The sequence below is a fragment of the Chanodichthys erythropterus genome, chromosome 12 (assembly GCF_024489055.1).
Source record: "Chanodichthys erythropterus isolate Z2021 chromosome 12, ASM2448905v1, whole genome shotgun sequence".
NCBI classification, from domain to species: domain Eukaryota; kingdom Metazoa; phylum Chordata; class Actinopteri; order Cypriniformes; family Xenocyprididae; genus Chanodichthys; species Chanodichthys erythropterus.
In genome coordinates, this window is record NC_090232.1 from 44,204,747 (window position 1) to 44,223,197 (window position 18,451).

General features: G+C 38.9%; 1 protein-coding gene across 8 annotated transcripts in view; it reads left to right on the forward strand.

The window, feature by feature from the left end:
- Positions 1-16,179, forward strand: part of LOC137032700 (ribonuclease inhibitor-like) — a 35,236-nt gene extending 19,057 nt beyond the window's left edge. For 5 of the 8 annotated variants that reach the window (XM_067404586.1, XM_067404588.1, XM_067404591.1 and 2 more), the window contains 10 exons: positions 833-1,003; positions 1,082-1,252; positions 4,970-5,140; positions 5,362-5,532; positions 13,164-13,334; positions 13,534-13,704; positions 13,898-14,068; positions 14,253-14,423; positions 14,666-14,836; positions 14,948-16,179. In XM_067404586.1, the coding sequence (XP_067260687.1) occupies positions 833-1,003; positions 1,082-1,252; positions 4,970-5,140; positions 5,362-5,532; positions 13,164-13,334; positions 13,534-13,704; positions 13,898-14,068; positions 14,253-14,423; positions 14,666-14,836; positions 14,948-14,954 (1,546 nt within the window). In that variant the 3' untranslated portion in view covers positions 14,955-16,179. Of the gene's footprint in view, positions 1-244; positions 438-832; positions 1,004-1,081; positions 1,253-4,969; positions 5,141-5,361; positions 5,533-13,163; positions 13,335-13,533; positions 13,705-13,897; positions 14,069-14,252; positions 14,424-14,665; positions 14,837-14,947 lie in introns of those variants that run through there. The other 3 variants (XM_067404590.1, XM_067404589.1, XM_067404594.1) reach the window with 3 other exon arrangements.
- Positions 16,180-18,451: the final 2,272 nt, after the last annotated feature.

The following is an 18,451-nucleotide window of genomic DNA, read 5'->3' on the forward strand; positions in this document are numbered from 1 at the left end:
CTTTTCCTATGGTTCCTTCTGGGTCTCTCCCTGGAGTCCAATCAGACATTCCTGAAAACTCCTCTGATACATGTTAGAAACATCTCATACAGTAAAGAGAAAATGATTAAATATTAAACATTAAAACAAGGATAAGAATGAATCCCTCACCAGAGAAATCCATCAATCTGTTCCACTTTTTAAATGAACTGGGTGATCATTCTCTCGTAAATGAAATCCAGGAGTGTCTCAGATCTGGAAGTCTTTCAACCACCAAATTGTCCTCATCACAGTGGTTGGCTGTTGTCTTTGTTTTATTAACCTCTGAGTGTTTGGATGAGTTTGATTTGAGTAAATACATAAGCAGAGAAAACCATACTTCACCAGATGAAGTACTTCAGAAGCTCTGTAGTTGAAGCCTCCAGATCAGCAGTGTTAAGTCTGAGATCAATCATCAGGTGTGTGTGTGTGATGTGCTTCTCTGTTCTTTGTTGTCTATAGTAATATTAATTTGGCCTGATTTTTTTTTAACAAAAGACACTCTTCATCACCACATTAACTGAACTTGAGATAAAGATGCTAGTTTTTAGGCTTGGGTTAAGAAAGTCTGTGAGGCCTCATCTGAAACTGATCTTGGTGTCTTGAACTTGGTCTTCATTTGAACAAGAATAATACTATTTTAAAGGATTATTAATCCTTATATTTTTCCCATTTTAATTTACTTTTAACACAAAATGAATCAATAAAAAGTAATAAAAACATTAAATCCACACAGATTTAGTTTTTAATATCTCAATCTCTCTGTGGTTGTGTAGTTTTTCCTGAACTGAGAGATAGTGTCATTGTTCTGCAGGTTGTGGGGGAGTAATATCACAGCTGAAGGTTGTGCTGCTCTGACTTCAGCTCTGAGATCAAACTCACACCTCAGAGAACTGAATCTGACTGGGAATAAAATAGGAGATGAAGGTCTGACGCTGCTCTCTGATGGACTGAAGGATCCTCACTGTAAACTGGAGACACTGAGGTAATATCATAGATTAATCTTACCTGAAACAAGAATTGAGTTATTTCTCTTCTTAGAGATTGTGTCTTTGTTCTGCAGGTTGAGTTATTGTAATATCACAGCTGAAGGTTGTGCTGCTCTGACTTCAGCTCTGAGATCAAACTCACACCTCAGAGAACTGGATCTGTCTGATAATAAAATAGGTGGTGAAGGTCTGACGCTGCTCTCTGATGGACTGAAGGATCTTCACTGTAAACTGGAAAAACTGACGTAAGATCATATATAAATCTTACCTGAAACAAGAATAATGTTATTTTAAGCCTTTAATTTCTATTGTATCATATTTGATCTAAATTGTCAACATGATCAAAAATGTACTTGATTAATAACGTAACCTTGGTTCCCTTAAATACGGAACGAGTACTGTGTTGTTCGTCTTATTAATTAATATTAATTATTAATAAGACAAGACACTATGAAGAAAACTCCTTTTTCTCCGATTTTGAAGCCTTTATACAATCACACAGTGTGAGTTGCGCGGCCGCTGGTTCGTGAAGTTAAATAAAACTAACCAATGACAGCGCGGAACGCGTGAGCCAATGTTGAGCGAGCCCGCCAAAAGGGACGGGGTCTTGGGCTATATAAGCGGCCGTCTCACCATCGCAAATCGATAAAATTCAACTGAAGCAATGGCATGAGGCGTCTTGCGCATAGCGTGGCAAACAACACAGTTCTCATTCTGTATCTAATGGAACCGAGGTTACGTTTCCCTTGCGATACTACACAAGTACTTTGTTCGTCTTATTAATTAATATTCATTATTAATAAGACAAGTAGCTATGGGGACAGTACAATCACACCGTGCAACGCTGGGGGACGACTGAGCATCAGTGCAGAGCACTTGGAAAAAGGGCTTGCGACAGACATTCAAGACAGGGTAGCCCAGACAAAGGGGTACTGAAATACTGTAGTCATCCACCTAAGCCCATAACTAGGGCACCAGAGGGAACAGAACATAGTTACGCCCAGACATGGTTGGGGTCGTAATGGAAAACCATAAGCTGGACACAGAAGGTAGGCTCATGCAGAAAGGACGTAGGAGGAAGTGTGGAGAGAACGACCATCTGAGCCCTAAAGGGACTTTCGGGACATATCCATGTCTCAGTTTCAGGATGACTTTGGAGTTGTTAGGCCCGAACTCAAGACACGAGGGGCTCACAGAGAGAGCCTGTAAATCTTCCATATGCTTAACTGATGCTAAAGCTAGCAGCAAGGCAGTTTTCAGCGACAGGGGTCATAGGTCGGAAGTCTGAATTGGTTCAAAGGGAGGTCCTTTAAGGCCTCTAAGAACCACAGAAAGATCCTAGGTAGGAACAATGAAGGAACGAGGGGGATTCAACCTCCTGGATCCCTTATAGAAGCGAACAACAAGGTTGTTTCACTCTATCGACTGCCCTGCTATAAGAGCATGAGAAGCTGTTATAGCTGCAACATAGACTTAATGGATAGAGGCCGTACGCCCTCTAACCTTAAAGTCTTGAAAGAAGGACAATATCTGGGATATGTCACAAGTCAATGGGTCCTTGCCCCGGGCTGTACACCAGACGGCAAAGATGGCCCATTTCAGAGAGTAGAGATGTCTTGTAGATGGAGCTCTGTGGTTAAGACATTTTCAGGGAGGCTTGCAGGCTCCCATTGAGAAACCACCCATGAAGTTCTCGTGAATCTCATGAATTTCCTCTCTTTTTGAGTATGTTTGTTTTTATTATGTCCGCTTTCACAGCGGTGCACTGCCAAGGCGTTTGAACAGACTCTGTGCAGGCAACAAACACTTTTTCTTGGGCACCCGGAACCGAATGGGATGACAGGAAACCTGGGCGAGGCATTTTGGAGGGTGGTCCGGCCACGGTGGGACTCAGCCTCATCCTCTTCCTCTCTTTGACATCAGGCCGATTTCTGAGATGCAGGGTCCAACACTATCTTTGGCCGGGGTCCCTGTCACATCGGAGGAGGGTGGCACCTAGCAGAGCGCGAGTACCATTGTGCTCATGTAACCTACTCGCCCCGCTCCGTGCGGGCCTCGAACCCGGGTCTCCGGTGTGGGAGTTGGACGCTCTAACAAGGAGGCTAAAGGCTGCAACCTCTAGCGTCAGTCGTTAGAGCATCTCTTGAGATCAGAGGAGTGAGGTTTTACTCGCACAGCAACTACTAGCTGGCCTCCGTTACACTCACCCCCCTAAACCTCACTCCCATCCGGGTCACGGCACCAATGTAACCCCTCTACCCAGGTCCTACTCGCCCTGCTCCGTGCTGGCCTCGAACCCGGGTCTCCGGTGTGGGAGTTGGACGGTCTAACAAGGAGGCTAAAGGCTGCAACCTCTAGCGTCAGTCGCTAGAGCATCTCTTGAGATCAGAGGAGTGAGGTTTTACTCGCACAGCAACTACTAGCTGGCCTCCGTTACACTCAGAACATGGTGCTGGCTTAGTGGCTTGTCTTTAGGCAGCTGCTGCTGAGCTGGTTCTGACTTTGGGCAGCTCGAAGCAGAGGAGCTGGAGCGTTTTGGCAAAAAGTGTTGCATGGCCAGGGATGACTTTTGTGCCGCTGTGATGTGCTCGGCGAAACCATTGACGGTGGGCCCTAAGAGACCAGTGGGGGAGACTGGCGAATCAAGGAAGACAGCCTTGTATCTCATCCTTGATCTCAGTCAGGTTGAGCCATAAGTGGTGCTTCAGCACCACCAGGCTGGCCATCGAATGCCCAATAGCCTGAATCGTGGTCTTTGTGGTATGTAGGGCCAAGTCCATGGTGCTATGCAGCTCTTTGAAGGTGGCTGAGTCATGCCCGGCCTCATCCAGGTCTCTGAGGAGCTTCGCTTGGTACACCTGGAGTACTGCCATGGAATGTAAAGCAGAAGCTGCCTGACTGGCCGAGGTGTATGCCCGTCCAGCGAGGGCCAAGGTGGTACGGCAGGACTTGGATGGGTGGGCGGCCTTCACCTTCCATCCAATGGCAGCGGGCGGATTTGCCATGGTGAGATATATAGCCTGAGACCCCGCCCATTTTGGTGGGCTCGTTTTCTTTAACTTCATGAACCAATGGCCGTGCAATTCACACTGTGTGATTGTATAAAGGCTTCAGAATCTGAGAAAAATTATTTTTCCCCATAGCGTCTTGTCTTACTAATAATCAATATTAATTAATAAGACGAATTACGCAGTACTCGTGTAGTATTGCAAGGGAACGTGTTGCACATAGTCTACCACTTCTGTTGTCTGATTGATAGTTAATAGTTTTTTTTAGCAAGTAAAAGGTTGTCACCTTTATTTATATAGTGCTTTTTACAATGCAGATTGTGTCAAAGCGGCTTTACAGTGAAAACTGGTAAATAATTTTGGCTGCACAGCAGCTTTAAAGAAAAAGCAGAAAACAGTAATGTCATCGTCCATTTCAGTTCAGTTCGCATACAATGGTGTCAGTACAGGCAGATCAAAAACATTGTTTAATATCAAGTGTCCCAAGGTCTTTTAGAATAGGTTTAAAATGTGTCTCTTCAGCTCGTGTTTAACGTGTGTCTTTTTGCTTTTAAATCTTTACTTAATTTTATGAAGTAATCAAGAATAACCTTTATATTGTTAATAATATTTCAAGATGATAATTTTCTGGACTAAAGCGAGTCGACTAAGGTTTACTTAGTCATCCATACATCTTTTTTTTGTTTGTTTTAAAAATCATGCTCAAATGTATTAAATATGATCTATCAGACTTTTAAAGAATATTTTTTTGTTCATCTCTCAATCATTATTGAATTACATTCATTATATGTTGTAAAATTACAGGGCTTTGATAATAAAGCTAAGCATTTAAATATCATGTTACTGACAGATATAGAGTGGCCACCGATATTTATATGGATTATATGTCAGTGGTTGTCATCTCTGTTCCTGGGGACCCATCGTGAACTGAGAGATTATGTCGTTGTTCTTCAGGTTGTTTGATTGTAATATCACAACTGAAGGTTGTGCTGCTCTGACTTCAGCTCTGAGATCGAACTCACACCTCAGAGAAGTGGATCTTTCAGAGAATAAAATAGGAGATGAAGGTCTGACACTGCTCTCTGATGGACTGAAGTATCCTCACTGTAAACTGGAGAAACTCAAGTAAGATCATACATTAATCTTAACTGAGACAAGAATGTTTTAAGGGGTTGTTTTCTTAATTTTGTTGAAATCATAGTGATCTACATTAATACACAATAAAGCAAAGTAAAAAAAAAAGTAATAAAAACATTAAACCCACACAGATTTAGTATTTACTATCTCAGTCTCTTTGTGGTTGTGTAGTTTCTGCTGAACTGAGAGATTGTGTCGTTGTTCTGCAGGTTGTATGATTGTAATATCGCAGATGAAGGTTGTGCTGCTCTGACTTCAGCTCTGAGATCAGACTCACACCTCAGAGAACTGAATCTGTCTGATAATAAAATAGGAGATGAAGGTCTGACGCTGCTCTCAGATGGACTGAAGGATCCTCACTGTAAACTGGAGAAACTGACGTAAGATCATAGATTAATCTTACCTGAAACAAGAATGTTATTTTAAGCCTTTAATTCCTATCGCCTCATATTTGATCTAAATTATCAAGATGATCAAAAACATGCTGCACACAATGTACTACTTCTGTTGTCTAACTGATAGTTTAGATTTTTTTTAGCAAGTAAAAGGTCAAGTCAAGTCACCTTTATTTATATAGTGCTTTTTACAATGCACTTTGTGTCAAAGCGGCTTTACAGTGATAGCTGGTCAATAATTTTGGCTGCACAGCAGCTTTTAAAGAAAATGGGGTCATTGTCCATTTTAAGTAAATTCAGTATTGATTTATTATGTTGTAAAAATCAATAGTTATTAATTTAGGTAATTCATCTATATATCAGCACTGGAGAAAACAGTCATGTCATCGTCCAGCTCAGCTCTGTTCGCATAAAACATTTGTGGTTCACGTGTCTTTTTGCTTTTAAATCTTTACTGAATTTTATGTAAACAAGAATAACCTTTATATTGTTAATAATATTTCAAGATAATCATTTTCTGGACTAAAGCAAGTCAACTGAGGTTTACTTAGTCATCCATTGTTGTGGCAAAAATCAACTCCGACTCTACTGCATACGAGACAAACACGTCCAATTGTCTTTAAAGCTTTTATTTCTTGCAAGAAAGGTCAGACAGGTCATACAGAAACACAAGTAGCTGCAGAGTGTAAGACCAAGAACGAAAGCTTCCCCTCACTTTTATATCTCTAACCTCCAAGGCCGAAGCCTCTGTCCTTTTACCATATTTGGAACATCCCTTAGTGGCTGTAACTTTCCACACATTGTTAACACAGACATGTTTTTAACATACATCTTGCATTTCCCCATACTATATCTTGCTCTTTGTATTTCTAACATCTGTGTTAACACTATGTTAAACATTTCCACTTGAGCCAACATCATACCATGTTCCATAAGCATCATATTTCACAAGAATACAGGTAAAAAGCATATGAAAAATTAAAATTTCCACAACAATTCCCTCTTCTTATCATTCATTGATAACTGATTACTTCTACTTCATTTCACATCATAGTCTTACTTTTGTGAAGAAAGTTAGAAAATGCTTAAGGCTTTTTCTGTGGGGATAGACCCTGTGTTTTAGCAAGCTAAATAGGATAGATAAAGAATGGGCTTTACCATGAAGTCAAATACCTCGGTCACATTTTACTATCACATTCTTTGAGGAATAACCACTAATCATCCATATTCATCTTAAAGTATCTTATACAGTAAATTTAAGTTCTTACGTCACAAACAACAAATTCAGATACATCACCCAATCATAGAAATCCTTCATTTTACAGACATATAGCATGCAAATTTAGGTTCTATAACATCTTATCACAACAGATGCATTTTGTAGCCCATGATGTCATTGTCCAGCCTCAGTGGTGATTTGGAATTCCTTGAGCTGATTTCACCTCCATAAATATTTTAGACAGGATACAGATAGAAATAGAAAACATAATAGAAAATAGAAAACATTGCTTTGCAATAGTTCAACATGTCATGTTCACTCAATTCTGTTGATGCCACTCGTTGTTTAGCCCCTTCTATTCCCAAAAATGGGTTCTTCCAACCTAATTTAGAATTTTCAGGCTTATTTTCAGCCATCCATTCGTTAGTTACCATCCCCCTTTTTGATACATTGTTCATCATTAATTGATCATAGTGGTTGGTGACATGTTTCTCTAAACAACATTTGCCATCAACACTAAACTAAAATCCATCTTTAATTCTTCAACCAGATTTTCTCCAGCTTTCTCTGCCTCTGAACATGCTCTGTAAAGAGTTAGAAAAATCAAGGTTATTTTCAGATAACAGATTACACACAATCTCCTGTGTCTGCTCCAGCACTTCCTAAAGAAACAGAAACTTTTTTCATTAGTTTGGGCACAACCAGAAATTCAAACCACAGCACCCCAAAGATCGTCTACCACCCCAAACTAATAATGAGCACTTGTATAGATAATTACAATTCTTTCCACCTAGTCTTCTCCCTTGTTTTCTGTCATAAAAGCTCCTAACTTCTCACTGTAACTCACATCGTCACTCTTTTCTTGAGACTCCAGTCTGCAGTCTCAACACACTTCTCTGACAAACAATTCTTTCCACCTTGACTTCTCCCTTGTTTTCTGTCATAAAAGCTCCTAACTTCTCACTGTAACTCACATTGTCACTCTTTTCAGCCCAGTCTGTAGTCTCAGCACACTCTCTGACAAACAGGACCACTTTATTCTTATGTTTAGCTCAAAATTTAGCAGGTACCTCAGCCAATGCCATGTACTTCTGAAGCGCACTCATTTACTGTGCAATGATTTTTCTTTTCTCTGTTTTTCAATTGATATTACAATTCTTTCAGTCAGTCTACCCCCTCCAGTGAGGGTCAAAACTCATCTGCTTATGCCAAATAGAGAACAGTAACCCTGAAACCAACACTTCACATCCCATGGTCACAACTTATCCTCCGCTATTCCGGTCTGTTGTTTTGTCTCTGAAGACAGAGCCATCTACAAACAACACGTCCTCACAGTTATCAAATGGTTTATCTAGCAGGTCAAGTCATGGTGTACAGACTTGATCAAGGATTGTCAAACAACAATGATGTTTCTTCTCATCATCCTTCGTTCTATGAAGGTTACTGGGCTCTCTGGATAATCTTGTTTACTGTGTCACTGTTTCTCTGCCGTCAAGTCTACATTTTTACATTTAGCATTGTGATCACACATAGCTGACAGTGTTTAAATTCAGACCCCAAGTTGAATTTAGACAAGGGGTTTTAACCCATGGACGGCAATCTTCAATTTCACAATTCCAATTTTCCATAAATACTTAAACTTACTGATCCAGAGAGTAATTCAAATCAACATCATAAATGACAATAGTAGTCATAATTACCATTAGTAGACAGAGCTGGATAAACAATCCACTTAAAGCTTGTCCCATGTTCTGTATCGTCTTTTCATCAGATTCAATCAAAATATCTGCTTCTCCAAATTTCTTGTTTCACTTAACCCATCTGTAACGATAAAACACTCATTCACACTAGTTAATGACATATACACGCTCTAAGGATTTTCCCCAAACTAACACATACAAAACAAAGTCCAGTCACTCTCACACTCACTCACATTAGACACACATGACTATAAACTGCTCACTTTCAAAGTTGCCTTTGGTGTTAATCCTAAAAGCATATCTTTAAACTTCCCATTTGTTCTGTAGATCTTTACTTAGTTTCTTACATGATCTTTTATTCAGTCTCAAAACATCTCTGTTCATTTTAATTCTTGTTCACAAAAGTCAGCTGTGTTGTTTTGGTTCTAGTCCCATTGCTTTGTTTTGTTTAAACTTTAGCAGACTGATAACAGACAGACAGAGTATCCTAGCCTCTACCCCAGCCATCTCTCTCTCTCTTCACAAATAATTACTTCAGCAGCCTCTTAAGACTGTAACTTAGACTATACATAACCCTTGGTCAAATGTAAATGTTTTAACTTTCAAATAAACAGAACATTACCACCATCTAAAATATGTTATTCCAATAGCCATTTTTGAGGGTATCTTTAGTTTGAATGCTGAATGCACTTAACTTTCTCTTGAATCTACAAAATCAGTCTTCATCTTTAACACCACCATTGCCTTGGAATTATCCTCTGCCATGTCTAATGACCTGCAGGAGTAAAAACTATGATAGAGACACATTAGTTCAAAAATCACACAGCCTCATGAATTCAGGGATTCATCATACTGCTGAATCTAAAACTTCTATACAGTTCTTGCCAATAGGGCAACCAACATCATGTCACTAAATTTTACTCTGGTCTTCCCAGAAATTACGGACAATCACCTCATGTTCTCAGTCGGCTCTTGAAAGCTCATTACCATCAGCTCTTTATCAATAATATTTTCCTCAGGGGCTTGTCCCCTGGCATAGTTGCATCAAGTTGTGGGCTTGTCTCAATGAAAAACAAGCCCTCTCAGGAACGCGGTTTCTGGTGAGTGGTATAGAGGAGCATTTTTGGGTCAGACTGTTCTTCTCACAGGTCATTCCCCCTTCATGATGCGGCTGGCCTCACAGACATCCTGCTCAACTCTCATACCCATCTCACATAAACACCTTCCATCAGGGTAAATGCCCAGTGGCGGCGGCAACCCCCTGCCTTAGGTTCTTAGGTCTGCCTTAGGTCCTCGTCTGGCCAAAGAGGATCTTACCCGTCTTTGAGAAATCACCTCGTGCACACTGGTTACCGCTCTTTCCCATCATTCCAGATCTTTGACAGTTTTATTCACCGGAATCAGGTGTTTTCTGGAGCTTAGGGAAGTTGCATTCAAGAGCCACCAGAGCCATTGGACTGCCTAATAGTGTTAAAACATGGAGACAGGTTAATAACAGCAGTATTTAATCACTAAATCATTAGACTGTGCATTCTCTCAGCAGCAACATATCAGTGCTGAGACTGTTCTCAGTGAATTTAACTCTCACTGTCCATTCAGTGTAGTGTTCTGTCACATCTGTAACCGGAGCCATCGGCCCTGCACATGGTGGTGACAAAGATCAGACAAAAAAGTTACTGGTCATACAAGAAATTCATCAAAATATTCACTTCTGACCTTCAAGGTCTATATTTCTAATTTAAAGACCACTTTACACTCATTGAGTTTTCCTTTAACAAATTTAACAGTTAATTTCCCTCTTCATGGCAATCATTTCTTTTCACATCTCTGTGTCCATGATTTTCAACTGAGACACTGTGCTTCACTATAAATAGCTTGTTATCTCTTATGACACAAGCTCAGATAGCAGCATTTAGCTGACTTTGAATGAGAGAGACTGAGGATTTCAGGACTGGTACTCTGCCTTTTATAACTTTTGACATCAAACTTTATCTACTGTCTTTTGACTCTGGCCTAGCTTAAGACTTTGCCAGAAATGACATTCATTTGTTGTATTTTGTCATATTGTTTATATTTGTCTTTTACTCACACATCATGGAAATTAGAGGTTACAAATTTCCAGTCAGGTTGAGTCTTTGTTACAACTGGCAGTCTCATTTTTCCTGCCATCTCAACTTTTGACCATCAGAAACCAAACATTTAGACATTAAAGGTCCAAAATCATTTTAGTCATTTTACATTGTGATAGCGATGCGCTCATCACAAAAAAACATACTTGAGACTGTTCAACCTTTTTCCCCAAAGTGAAACATTCTTTTAGAATTTTTTCATTTTCACTTTCATAATTAATTTTCTCCTGCTATATTTCCCTTCATCATAGCCACTTTTCTCACTATCAAATAGTTAGTTTGCAGATGCAAAACACATTATCAATATGGTTTCTACTGTTTTGCAGAACCACAATATTATTTTAATCATATTTCTACATCTAATGTCATGCATCCATTTAATGGATGAATAAACAAAACTTTTTTGTAAGTTACATTCTATCCTCCTTCCCTACATGCCAATTCTTTCTTCTTCCCTACATGCCAATTCTTTCTGCATTAACCTCCTTTCCCTTCTGTCTGCTTCCTCTAGCCTACAATCTATTGTCTGCTTACATTTCACACACACATTGTTCTCACACAAACACAACATCCCCACATCGCAGTTCTCTTCAACTCATTCCCTTACGACCTTAAGTCTTATGACCACTCAACGTTCCCTCTTCTTGGAAATCATAATACTTAACTAACTTTTCCTTCATTTTTATCGTGTTTTATATTTTTCTGTTTTTCTTCAGGTTTTTCTTTATCCTGCACTTCATTCTCTACTGGTTGCACTAACTGTTTCTGCAGAGCTTTCCGCTCTCTCTTTTCTGCTTCCTGCAACCAGCCGTTCACACATGTTTTCTTTTCCAGCTAATTGTGATACTTAATTAATTTATCAATGTCCCCTGGACACACACTTTTTGCAAGCTTGCTCTGGGATTCCCCATTTTGGTTCTCCTTTTCTGACTCCCGTGGCTTTCCTTTCTGCGCGCACCTAATAATCTGGTGGACGTCTCCTCCAGATCCAATTTTTATCCCAAAATTCGACGGGCTGAGCCTCACTGCTCAGATCACTACAGACTCGAGCGCTCAGACTGTCACACCTTCACAAATTTATAAACTACAGCATCCTCGTCTGTAGTTGGGCTCAATCCCAAAATTTGTTTCAGTGTGATCCAGCCTAGATTTATCACCCCAAAATCGGTAACGGGTATCGCCGATTGTTTACCCCAAAATCGGTAACAGGTATCGCAGATTGCAAATCTTCCACCTTGGAAAGCGCTCTCACTACCCAAACGTGGTCAGTTTTAGGAACCTCTTGATCGCACTGCTTCTTTTTTATGATGTTAAAAAAAGATCCCAAAATTTCTCCCCGGAAATTTTCCACAGCAGCCGACCTCAATTCCCAAAACCCTCCGGACCACGACCACAGAGTCAGTCAGAGTCGCCACAATGGTTTGTCCTGTTTCCTAATTATAATTTTCAAATCATAAATTCCCCTTTTTTCACTTTTTCTATTCAAAAACTTATTTTACCCACATAAACTCATATTTAAATCACTTAAATCACAAATTTTTCAATTTTTCCTGTTTCCTAATCTTCCAAACTTTACCAAATCACACTTACTCTTAATTCCCCATAAAATTTAAATTTATCTCTTACCAGAGAGTCGTGTAGCCACCCGGGTTCGTTTTCTGATTCCAGTGGTGTCCCCCTCTGGACCCTGGCGGTCGGCCCCTCATCCCTTAATCTATTCGGGGTAGGGCTGAGACTACTATTAAGTCCAGGATGATCAGTCACCGTCCGCTCTCGGGTCCAAAAAGCACATCCAAGGAATCCCACTTCTGACACCAAATTGTTGTGGCAAAAATCAACTCCGACTCTACTGCATAAGAGACAAACACTTCCAATTGTCTTTAAAGCTTTTATTTCTTGCAAGAAAGGTCAGACAGGTCATACAGAAACACAAGAAGCTGCAGAGTGTAAGACCAAGAACGAAAGCTTCCCCTCACTTTTATATCTCTAACCTCCAAGGCTGAAGCCTCTGTCCTTTTACCATATTTGGAACATCCCTTAGTGGCTGTAACTTTCCACACATTGTTAACACAGTTAACTTTCCACACATTTTTAACATACATCTTGCATTTCCCCATACTATATCTTGCTCTTTCTATTTCTAACATCTGTGTTAACACTATGTTAAACATTTCCACTTGAGCCAACATCATACCATGTTCCATAAGCATCATATTTCACAAGAATACAGGTAAAAAGCATATGAAAAATTAAAATTTCCACAACATCCATACATCACTCTTTAAAAAAAAAAATCATGTTCAAATGTATTAAATATGAACTATTAGATTTTTAAAGAATATTTATTTGTTCATCTCTCAATCATTGTATTGCATTCATTATATGTTGTAAAATTACAGGGCTTTGATAATTAAACTAAGCATTTAAATGTCATGTTACTGACAGATATAGAGTGGCGACTGATATTTATATGCATTTTATGTCAGTGGTTCTCATCTCTGGTCCTGGGGACCCATCTCTCTGCACATTTTCTAAGTTGAACTGAGAGATTATGTCATTGTTCTGCAGGTTGTATGATTGTAATATCACATCTGAAGGTTGTGCTGCTCTGACTTCAGTTCTGAGATTAAACTCACACCTTAAAGAACTGGGTCTGTCTCAGAATAAAATAGGAGATGAAGGTCTGATGCTGCTCTCTGATGGACTGAAGGATCCTCATTGTAAACTGGAAAATCTGTGGTAAAATCATACATTAATCTTAAGTAAAACAAGAATCATATTATTTTAAGGGATTGTTCTCCTTATGTTGTTCAAATCATGATTTACATTAACACACAATTAACTACAAAATAATAAAAACATTAAACACACACAGATTTACTATTTAATATTTAATATAGTTTCTGCTGAACTGAGAGATTGTGTCGTTGTTCTGTAGGTTATATGATTGTAATATCACAACTGAAAGTTGTGCTGCTCTGGCTTCAGCTCTGAGATTAAACTCACACCTCAGAGAAATGAATCTGTCTGAGAATAAAATAAGAGATCAAGGTGTGATGCTGCTCTCTGATGGACTGAAGGATCCTCACTGTAAACTGGAGAATCTGATGTGAGATCATAAATTAATCTTAACTGAGACAAAAATGTTATTTTAAGGGATTATTCTCCTTGTGTTGTTAAAATCAGTGATTTACATTAACACACAATAAAGCAAAAAGTAAAAAAGTCATAAAAACATTAAACTCACACCAATTTAGTATTTAGTTTCTGCTGAACTGAGAGATTGTGTCGTTGTTGTGCAGGTTATGGGGGTGTAATATCACAGCTGAAGGTTGTGATGCTCTGACTTCAGCTCTGAGATCAAACTCACACCTCAGAGAACTGGATCTGTCTGAGAATAAAATAGGAGATGAAGGTCTGATGCTGCTCTCTGATAGACTGAAGGATCCTCACTGTAAACTGGAAAAACTGTGGTAAGATCATACTTTAATCTTAAGTAAAACAAGAGTCATGTTATTTTAAGGGATTATTCTCCTTTGATGTTCAAATTATGATTTACATTAACAAACAATATAGCAAAAAATAATAAAAACATTAAACACACAGATTGCTATTTAATATAGTTTCTGCTAACTGAGAGATTGTGTTGTTCTGCAGGTTGAGTCAGTGTAATATCACAGCTGAAGGTTGTGCTGCTCTGACTTCAGCTCTGAGATCAAGCTCACACCTCAGAGAACTGAATCTGTCTGAGAATAAAACTGGAGATGAAGGTCTGACGCTGCTCTCTGATGGACTGAAGGATCCTCACTGTAAACTGGAGAATCTGATGTAAGATCATACATTAATCTTAAAAATAAAATTATTTTAAATTATTTAAAAATAATGTTATTTTAAGGAATTATTCTCCTTGTGTTGTTCAAATCAGAGATTTACATTTAACGCACAATAAAGCAAAAAGTAAACAAAAAGTCATAAAAGCATTAAACTCACAGATTTAGAATTTAATATCTCAGTCTCTCTGTGATTGTGTAGTTCCTGCTGAACTGAGAGATTGTGTCATTGTTCTGCAGGTTAAGTAAGTGTAATTTCACAGCTGAAGGTTGTGCTGCTCTGACTTCGGCTCTGAGATCAAACTCACACCTCAGAGAACTGAATCTGATTGGAAATGAAATAGGAGATGCAAGTGTAAAGAGTCTTTCTGCTTTAAAAGATGATCCACATTATAAACTGGAGACACTGCTGTAAGTATTGATTCATATCATATAATAATGTATTTTGAACTAGTCAATCCTCTGAACAGATGTGTCAGCAGTAATGCATATGTTACTGTCTGTGTTTTATTTTACTGACAGTTGTTAGATGATGGTGAATAAGGAGCCACTATAGAGACATCATCATCAACACTGAAGTCACATGACCTTACCTATACTGGACTTTACTGTATATAACTGTACATGATTTTTTGTATAAGATTTAATAAACTTTCTCTCATTCATGCATTAGTGCAGTGGTCTCAAACTGCCAGCCCGCGGGCCATTTATGGCCCCCTCTACCCGGCCCGCAACTGAGCTCAAAAATAAAACAGAATCTGGCACACTAAATTATTATTATTAGTATTATTCTGTAGTTGTCTTATACCATATTCCATATGCAAAGAAAAAGTCGCCGTTCTTAGGCGCCATTCACATATCGTATCACATCAGCGGCTACACCGCTTTCTTCTTTCCAAAGCGCTTTCGCTCCCGCCGCATCTGTCATTGCTATGCAACCATGAACTGCGCTCTCCACGATAACGAAGTTTCCGCAAAAGAAAAATTGATTTCTAGTCCTTGCATTAGCTCTACTACTAGATATATTATGGAGATGAGAAATAAAAACCGCATAGAAAAAATAAAAACCTGAAAAAATGAGCTTACCTCATCGCATACGTGTCACGATCGTGTTGCTTCTATTATGAGCGTGCTTGCCTAAATTACAGTAAAAGCACTCGTGCAAGTCGCGAGCGTTGATTTAAACCACCGAAACGCGTCCAATGCTACCAATAAATGTTACCAATGCTAAAAAGGTATCTTGGAAAAATGTGGCTCAACTGTGTGAGCAGAAGCGCTGCCAGGTGTCTGGAAAGAAATAGAATAGTGTACAAATGTATTCAGGGATTGCATTTGTTATACAAGATTTTGTTGTTATTTAAGCTAAAATAAAGTAAGGGAAAATATTTGCACTAAATGTTAAAAACTAATATTGTATGTGGTCTAACAATGATAGACACTGCTGTTTACATTTTTTGTTAAGTATGGCAAAAAATATTTTAGTAATGAAATTTGAAATAAATGAGAAATAATGCAAAGGAAAAGTACATTTTCGGAAATTATGTGCTTTGTTGTGCTTGAATGTTTAAATGGCAGGTAACACTTTATAATAACTGCACGCTATGAAGCATTAGTTAAGCATTAGTAAATAGTCAATTCATCACTTATAAAGCATTAATAGACATTAGTAAGCAGTTTATAAATACAGCTGTAAATGCTTTACTATTGATTTGTAAGCATATCTATAATGTGTTTAATAACTGTATTTTCACATTTTATTAGGGCCCAAGCGAAAATTCGCGCAGGGCCCTCTTGTTCTTCTAAGGATTATTAGGGCCCAAGCGAAAATTCGCGCAGGGCCCTCTTGTTCTTCTAAGGATTATTATTATTTTTTTTTTTTTTTTTTTTTTTTTTTTTTTCCGTCTTCCGGGGCTTTTTGGGGGCCTTAACATGCTCAAAAACTCTTGAAAATTGGCACACACATTGGAATCCGCGGCCATTAGGACGCCGGAGAGGCTGGTACCCGGGCGTGGCAGGGGGGCTCGACAGCGCCCCCTTGAAAAAAGTCAGAAAATTTGGTCCATATATTAAACATGCTTGCACGTATTAGTATGAAACTCGGTGCACATATAGACCTCATCGGGCCGAACAACTTTCGCGCTCTAAGTTAATCGCCACGCCAACAGGAAGTCAGCTATTAAGGGTTGTTTGAAAAACGCATGCTCTGGAATTTGATATACTCCTCCTAGACGATTAATCCGATCGCCACCAAACTCGGTCAGCATGAAGTCAAGACACTGATGATTAAAAATTGCCAGGGGATTTTTGATATCTCGAACGGTTTGGCCGTGGCGAGGCAACGAATTTATGGCGAGAAAAAGGAAACAGGAAATGTGTTATAACGTCTTAATACATATATTGATCTTTATGAAACTTCACGAGTGTGTTCGTTATAGGAGTCTGATCACATGGATGTGACTATTGTGAGTCAAAGTTATAGCGCCACCAACTGGCAGCAGGAAGTGTATCACTTTTTGAAATGTTTTGAGATCACCCTCTTATTTTTACCTGATTTGCTTCAAACTTCATCAGTGTAATGTCAATACACAGCAGATGTAGACCTATGACAGGATTTTTGATATTTGAAATATTGTTGCCATGGCAACAGGTCAAACTGTAATAATATTCTTGAGTGTTTTTGAGGCTCTTAACATGCTTCAAATTGCATGAAACTCGACACACACATCAATATTGTCAACCAGTAGACATGGACAAAGCCATAGAAATGGGCGTGGTGGAGGGGCTCAGTAGCGCCACCTTTTGACAAAAGTGGGGGGGTTGGTTTTTCCTACTGTCACCAAACTCGGTACACATATTATTCTCATCAAGCCGGACAATTTTCTAATTTACATTCATTAGCTCCGACCAACAGGAAGTCAGCTATTTTGGTTTGAATGTTAATTTTTTGAAAAAACAGGCTATGAATTTTATACTACTACTCCTACAGGGTTTATCCAATTTACACCAAGCTTTTTTTAACTTGTTGCGAACACATTGAAGTTGTTTAATTGCAAACGGATTTTGGATATCTCAAACGGTTTGGCCGTGGCGAGGCAACGAATTTATGGCGAGAAAAGGGAAACAGGAAATGTGTTATAACTTCTGCATACATTGATTGATGTTTATGAAACTTCAGGAGTGTGTTGGTTGTTGTAGTCTGATCACATGGATGTAACTATTGTGAGTCAAAGTTATAGCGCCACCAAATGGCAGCAAGAAGTGTATCACTTTTAAAATGCTTTGAGATCACCCTCTTATTTTTACCTGATTTGCTTCAAACTTCATCAGTGTAATGTCAATACACAGCAGATGTAGACCTATGACAGGATTTTGATATTTGAAATATTGTTGCCATGGCAACAGGTCAAACTGTAATAATATTCTTGAGTGTTTTTGAGGCTCTTAACATGCTTCAAATTGCATGAAACTCGACACACACATCAATATTGTCAACCAGTAGACATGGACAAAGCCATAGAAATGGGCGTGGTGGAGGGGCTCAGTAGCGCCACCTTTTGACAAAAGTGGGGGTTAGTTTTTCCTACAGTCACCAAACTCGGTACACATATTATTCTCATCAAGCCGGACAATTTTCTAATTTACATTCATTAGCTCCGACCAACAGGAAGTCAGCTATTTTGGTTTGAATGTTAATTTTTTGAAAAAACAGGCTATGAATTTTATACTACTACTCCTACAGGGTTTATCCAATTTACACCAAGCTTTTTTTTAACTTGTTGCTAACACATTGAAGTTGTTTAATTGCAAACGGATTTTGGATATCTCAAACGGTTTGGCCGTGGCGAGGCAACGAATTTATGGCAAGAAAAGGGAAACAAAGTGTTATAACTTCTGCATACATTAATTGATTTTGATGAAACTTTGGCTTAGTCTTCGTTGTACAAGGCTGATCACATGGATTTGACTATTGTGATTCAAAGTCATAGCGCCACCAACTGGAAGCAGAAAATGTGTCACTTTCAGCAT